The 7,403-nt window shown below is 49.8% G+C and overlaps 1 protein-coding gene across 2 annotated transcripts in view; it reads right to left on the minus strand.

Moving 5' to 3' along the window:
- LOC136361153 (plexin-A4-like) overlaps positions 1-5,136 on the minus strand; it is a 42,817-nt gene extending 37,681 nt beyond the window's left edge. For both annotated transcript variants that reach the window (XM_066318877.1, XM_066318875.1), the window contains exon 1: positions 3,862-5,136. In XM_066318877.1, the coding sequence (XP_066174974.1) occupies positions 3,862-5,040 (1,179 nt within the window). In that variant the 5' untranslated portion in view covers positions 5,041-5,136. The remainder of the gene's footprint in view (positions 1-3,861) is intronic.
- Between the last annotated feature and the right edge of the window lie 2,267 nt (positions 5,137-7,403).

Genomic DNA, 7,403 nt, shown 5'->3' on the forward strand with positions numbered 1-7,403 from the left:
CAGTTCCTCTACAGAAATGGTGCATTTACATCTCCATCCTCCTCTCAAACTGCTGGGTTTTCCCCTTTTTTGGTTTTTTTTGGTTGTTTTCTTTGGGGTATTTTTTTTTTTTTTTTTGGTGGGGGGGGCGGGTGGGGCGTGGAGGGGGAGGTTAAAGAAATATAGCATTTCCCAACAGTGTCATAGAACCACAGAATGTTTGGAAGGGACTTGAAAAGTTCATCTAGTCCAGCCTCCTGCCATGAGCAGGGAAAACTTCAGCTAGATCAGGCTTCTCAATTACGAAGTTTAAGAAGGACATTGAAACCACAGGCTCCTTTAGCCAAACATGAAGCTGGTTTTCTGTGTTAAAAAGCCTGTTTTTTCCCCTCCAGAACAGCCCTGCCTTTGCCAACACCCTGCATGTCCACGGAGCCAAAGGGTTTGAAGGTGCCCTCTGACTGTGTAAGTAGGAATGGCTTCAGTATCCAGAGAGGAGATTTAGATTCGACATGAGGGAAAGCTTCCTAACAGCATGGACAGATTTTAGGGGGAGAGAGGAATCTCCATAGCCAGAGGTTAAGAACAGGTGAGACAAACATCTGTCAGAAGCGTTATAAGTAGGGCAGAAGGGCAAATCAGATGACCTCATAAGAATCCTTTTTTTCCCAGCCTCATTTTTCTCTGATTATATGAATTTCTAAGCATTTGGGGTCAAGTGTACTGCTTAAGTATAAGCTATTATCCTGCTTTTGCAGAGAGGTATTACCTGAGACCATTCATCACCTGGGTGAACGTCACCAATTTGCAAATCAACGGCCCAGACATGAAAATCTATCTTTTTTTTTTTCCTGATTTATGCTGAAGATGAATGGGAGTACAGCTGTAACACAGGGACAGGAGAGCAAGGAACACTGAGGATTCTCCATTCATCTCGGGACTTTCACCTTTCCCACTCTGGAAATTCTGCTACCATACTGCTGGCATCAACAACAGGCACTTGGCATGGGGCAATCACAGGCTCTTCATACAGAGGGTTTTTTTGGTTTTGTCTTTCCCTTGACCTTTGCAAACCAGACTGGGATGAGTATCCAGGACATCCAACCCTGCAGGACACCTGGGGACCCAATGCCTCCTGCTGAATAGTGACCATGAGACAAATTCTGTCCAGCCAAGGTCTTTCCTGACCCCAGGACTCTCAGGTCCAGATGTAACCAAGCTTCCTGACCAGAGGAGCTACAGACTGCTGCTGAGGACCAGAGCACTGTTCCCCCACATCCCTGGAATTATTTGTGTGCACGTTGCAGGTTAGGAGAGTTGTGCTGGGAATGGCTCCCAAGAGATTTCTCTAGCCCTGAAATAGCCTTGAGCAACGATTACACCAAGGCAGGAGCAGAAGTATCTTGTCATGTAAATCCCCTTTGAGGCAGTTATTGCCCTGGTAGAAATATTAGAAAAATTAGAAGAATATTTGATAATGAAAGCCAGACCTGATAGGCAAGGACAGCAAAAGGAACCCAGCTCCTCAGTCCTACAGCTAATACTACAAAGAATCACAGAATGGCTTGGGTTGAAAAGTGTCTTAAAGACTATCCAGTCCCAACCCCTGCCATGACCGGAACACCTTCCACTGTCCAGGACACCTTCCACTGTCCCAGGCTGCTCCAAGCCCCATCCAGCTTTGCCTTGGACACTTCCAGGGATCCAGGGGCAGCCACAGCTTCTGTGGACAAACTGTTCCAATGCCTCAGTACTCTCCGTGAAGAATTCCTCCCTAGCGCTGGACCTGTTCTCATGCGGGATTTCAGCTGCCGAAGGCAGGGCAGCAAAGCTGAAATTCAGTTCCAGCCTGGACTGTAGGCAGGTTAAGCCTCTGTTTGCATCAGCAGAGAAACATCTGACATCCACACAAACCCGGGGAAAGGCCCAGTGATGGCTTTGTACTTGGTTTTAGAGCTGCCTCTAACACATGTGCTGAGTGGCAGAGCAGCAGTGCTGGGGCTTGGCTGGCAAGCAGGACATGAGCCGAGGAGACCAGGCTCTCACAGACACACATCCAGCCACCAAAATACTTCACCAACCATCAAATATTTTCCAAGCTTAGCGGCTGGACTCCGCAACCCCTTTCAGCAGCCAAGTCACTAATACCTCTTCCCTCGGGCAGCACAGCTGATCTCAGGCAGGGCTTGCCAGCAGCTCTAAGTAGGCTCATTTAAGGAGAGGACAGCCTACTTAGTCACACACTTCAGACTTCCTGCTTTTAATTCAAGCAGCTTCAGGTTCTTTTGCAGTGTCTCTGATTCACAGTGAAGGCGTACACTCATAAATATGCTCTAACACTTTTCCCCACTGTGTTCTCTCTCCAACCTCTGCAGTCCTGCCCCTACTCAGTGTGACATCAGTTTTCTTGGTTTGGGACTCACCCCATGGGACACAAGAAAGCAGTTGGCCTTTTTTGCTCCTGTCTAAAGCCACAGAAGGCAAGACTGAGAGGTTTCAAACCTCCTAATTGGAGAGGTCCAGCACTGCAAACGTCAGTGTGGAGCACAAGCAGAGCAAATATGCAAATGCATGGAGAGGCTTAAGAGCCCAGGAAAGAAACTCCAGTGGGAAGCTCCCAGCTTAAATCTAAAGGCAGCTCTTTGAATGTGCACAGGCCTTGCGGCTAAACAAAAAAATCAAAGCCAGATTTGGGCACAGCCTTTCTCCCTGTGCAATGCTCCACAGGGAGCTTTGCGGGTCTAGGCAGAAGAGATCCCAACTAAAATCAAGGACTTGTCCCTTCAGTGTGGGAGAATGAGAGCAGGGCAAGGTCAAGCAAGGACACCGAGGGGTACAAAGGGGAATTAGAGCAGAGTAAGGCAGGATCAGTGTCCTTGCAATGAGATTCCCATCCATGGTCTGTCCTTGTCCCGCCAAGGAGCATCAGAAGAATCCCCCAGCAAACAAGGCTTGGGCACAAAGGAGCAATCCCATATCCTGAGCACTGCCTGCCTGGAGATTACGGGGCAGGAAAGCACTCTGGCCTATCTCCCTATTCCCTTTGCTTAGAATGGAACTCGCCTCTCACTTGAAAGAGCTAATTAAGGATGGGAATCAAAGCCCGGGGAAGCGGCTCCTGCAGCCCCGGGTGCAGTGCCAGCTGTAATGCCCGTGTCTGTGCCTGCTATCAAAGCAGCCCTGTGCACACTCCTGCCATGGCACTCGGAATAAACCGAGGCAATTTCTTCAGACCGTTTGTAGGTCAGACAGACCAGCCTCTTCCCCAATCCTGCCCTTAAATCTTGCAGTGTTTAATCCTTGATCTGCAGCCAGGCCTTAATTTCTCAGCGCAGAGCTGGCTGGAGACCGGAAGGCGAGGGGCTTTGATGGTTAATGACCAGTGCTTCTCAGCCCTGGAAGAAATGAAGTCCTGGCTTCATAAAGTTCCCTGAATAAATCCTGCCCCAGCTCAAGCCCAGGGAAACAGAATTACCCCAGCATGCACAGAAACCAGCACTAGCCCTAACATCTCTAGGCTCTCTTTTGATTTAGGTTTGAGCTGAGAGTGCACTTGGTTCTAAGTGGTTTCATCCCTGTGATTTGCACTATGAAGTAACTACAACAGGCATATTCCTCCTCAGTATTCCAAGACCCCTTGGTTTAGCTTATCAAAAACACAGCATGTGTGCTGATCCCTTCGTCAGCTTGTCCATGGGCTTATTGGTGCATGAACTGGTTAAACTGAGTGTTGTGGTGAGCTGGAGGCAGAGCCAGGACTGGGACAAGGCAGTCTCAGCTCCTCGATCTCTGCTTTAAGGGTTGAGAAGGTTGGTTATCTGAAGACAAGACCTGTAAATAGGTGAGGGAGGGCAAGATGGGGTGCCCAGGGGCTTCACTTACCGCGCTGCTACAGGGAATGTCCTTGACCTTGAGCCAGGCCAGGTCTAACGTCCCCTCTCCCCTGTAGCAGGATTGAAGCCTGTCCTTGATGCGGTCATTGATGTTTTTCAGGACAAAGATGCAAAGAGCAGACTCATCCAAAGACTTCATCTTCCTTTTCTGCCCCTTGGAGAAGACAGTGAAGAGGATATCATCCTCAGGGCCAACGCCCAGAGACCTGGCCAGGATGGCTCCAGCCTTGGACAAGTAGGCGGCCTGGAGCAATCGATATTCCACCCCGTTCTTCTCACAGCCAATGGGCACCTCCACGTAGGAGTTAAAGGCCGTGTCCTCCTTACAAAGCCTCACCAGCTTGGAGGTATAAACCTGCTCCTTTGTGGTGGAGCCGGGCGGGGAGATCATCTCAGGCTGCAGAGTCAGGAAGTAGACAAAGTTCCCGCTGCTGAAGCCGTAGATGTAATAGATATCAAAGTCGGGGATGATGGTAAAGGTATCTGAGGGGATCTTGATCATAGAGGCCACAAACTCATCGTGAAAGACATAGGCAAACATCCCATCAGCCTCGGAGTTCTTGGTGAGCTTCCTGCTGGAGATGGTGGGGAAATACTCCGGTTTGCCGTCCACGGCCGTGGCGATGAACAGCTTGTCATCCATGTTGCTGTAAGAAACAATGACTCCAAAAACAGAGCCACTCTCGTTCACCCCAGAGAGGTAATGCTCCTTCTTGTGGAAGGGCTCTCCGAGCTTGAAGAGGTCATCCAGCCTCAGGAGCTTGCAGATGCCCTGGTACAGACTCCCACAGGCTATCAACCGATTCTCCTTGTAGTCTATGAGGAGCATTTTGTTTATGTTGTTGGTGGGCGTCAAGGGTTCGTTGCAGGTTTGGACTATCCTGGGAGGATAACACTTGGGATTGTCATCATCAGGACCAGTCTCGTGGGTCACCAGGACCTTCAGGTCACTGGAGAGTTTATAGATCCTGTTGACAGCCCCCAAGTAAATGTGCCCAGTTCTTTCATCCACCACCAAGTGGTTGAAGTTTCCCTCTGACTGCTCCCCAGTGAAGGTGATGAAGGGCCTCTTTGGATGCGGTGGCTGCTGTCTGCCAAGAGGTGACACTGTGGTGGACAGCAGGAGGTGAGAAACCAGGCAAGTCCACTTCCACATGGCTGGCGACATGATCAGAGAGGTTTGTATTCCCAAGGCAACAAGGATTAGAAGCTGTAAAACTCTTCAAAACACCAATTCCCTGGCAGATTCTGTCCTACATGCAAAGAAAAAAGAAAACAAAAGTACATTACTATGGAGTATTCCTTCCTCCTCCCTCCTTCACAACCATGCCATCATCAGAGCGTATTTAATTGCTAATCCTCCCTTTCTCCACTCTGAGCTCTCTACTTAAAACCAGCACAAAGGGAGCCCTCCTGACAGAAAAGATGCTGGGAGAAAAAGCAGGAATCACACAGCAGAGTAATAAATCAGCACCCTTTCCCTCTCCATTACACACACATGTGCTCCACAGTGCAGCATAAATACTGACTGGAAGTGCAGAAGGTAAAAACATCACCCAGCATCGCCGTTTGCACTGCCAGCGTCAGCCCAGCTGTGTATTTACTATCTGAGACGCCAGAACTGGAGAAGGATTATTATCCTGCTCTTCTGGATGAGGCACTGAAGCCTAGAGAAGGTCAGGGATCTGCCTACAGGGATGGGGCCAGATGGATGCTGAGCTCTCCCGCAGCCCCTGGAGTTTCCCGGGAAGGAGCCAATCCTGGTATGACATTAACATCCTTTCAGGGAGATCTCAGTCCAGAACAGGCCTGTTTGAGCAGGAGCTCTGTGGCGTCCACATCAAAGCTGCCTCACACCAGCCCAGCCTGGAGAACAGAGCCAGGGGTTGTGGTGTGCCAGCTGTCACTGCCACATCTGCAAAGGGCTGGGAGCAAACTGGGTGTCCTCCCTCTCCTGGCCTCTCACCACAGACCACTCTCCACCCACTTCACAGCCGAGGCAGCATCGTCTAAAAGAGATCCGGCTCTCCTGGGAATCTCAGGTGGCTGAGGAGAAAGGGTTTGCTTATCTACCAGCAACGATAAAGCCTAAAGCACCGTGAAGTGGGAAAACCAATCACCCAAGGACCAGCCTGGTCCTTTTCCAAACACAGGGAAGAGGCTTTCCTTGCACCACTCAGCCCCTTAAAATCTCCCAGGTTTTAACCATGGTGATGGGAGCAGTATGGGGTTCAAACATTTGGTGGGCACATCACCAAGCCCCATGGAAACACCTCTTCCTACTCAACGCATCCAGCTGCTCCCTTCTCCTTTACTTTTTTTGGTAGCTTCTGTACCAAGCTTTACCCCTTTATGGCCCCACAGAGCATGTGGGAGATGGAGTTCTACCAGCCCAGGCCTCACAAGCCAAGCTCCTCAATGAGTGCTGACCACACAAACCTGGTGGCCAGGCCCTTCATCTCTCTGTCATCCGCATCAGAACTTCACAAAGCTGTTGTTGATTTTCAAAAGGACACAAGCCAAACACAGCTCCACTCCTGCAGTGTCCCAACCCCTCTGTCACAGAGTGACTTCGCTGAAATCAGGGGTGTAACCAGTGATGACAGCCGGTCTCACACAAGTAGGAGGCAAGGAAAAATAATCCCTGTTTGCAAATCCCAGCAGGGAGGGAGATGTGACAGTGACACAGGTCTGGATGTGCAGCTTTTTCAGATCTGTGCAGCTCCGCTAACGCCGGTGAAACTGAAAAATTTACCTCAAAAAAATAATACAGAGAATAAATCCCGCATCCTTTTGACCCGTAAGCTGATTAGATCTGATAGTGGAAAGGGTAAGTCTGGGCTTGTAGAGCAGCCACCACTTTCATGCCACCCCAAATATTTCAAAATTCTCACACAGCAGCAAGGATTTCCGAACTGTTGCAGGATCACCTTCACCTCCCGCTGCCCTCCCTGCCGCAGCAGCCGCAGGCGTCGGATGGATGACGGACAAAGGTCAGCCCACATTTACTTTAGTCATGTTTACCCTGTTCTGCTTTGCCTCTCTGGTCAAGCAAATATTTAATAAAACCAAGCTTATAGTGCAGAGTTTGCAGGACTGCCTTCCCGAGCCCGGCGGGGATAGGCAGGCTGGTCACGTAGGCTGTTAATAACCTTTATTATGATGGATAGAGCAGTGATGGGATGAGCTCTCCCCACACAACCATTCCTCTCTCAAAAAAGCCCATCCCTGAGAGAGCAGCAGAGGAGGGAAGCTGTCCCTGTTTGAGTGCTGTGTTCAGGAACGTCACGTGGCGACCCTGAGCACCGGCTCCCGTCACTGATGAGTTATGATCCACATTTCTAACAGGCACTGGTTTGGTCGGCAGCTAGGCAGATCTAGGAAGGAATTATTCTTTTCAAGTACTAAAAAGGTATAAAGGTATCTGTTTTACCCCTATATTTTACTGTGTTTTGCTCTGCAGAGTCAGCAGAGCTGCAGGGCAGGGAAATGGGAACTGCTGTCACTCCAAGACTGAAGAGGTGCTGAGCA

This window comes from Sylvia atricapilla, chromosome 5, assembly GCF_009819655.1.
Source record: "Sylvia atricapilla isolate bSylAtr1 chromosome 5, bSylAtr1.pri, whole genome shotgun sequence".
Lineage (NCBI taxonomy): Eukaryota > Metazoa > Chordata > Aves > Passeriformes > Sylviidae > Sylvia > Sylvia atricapilla.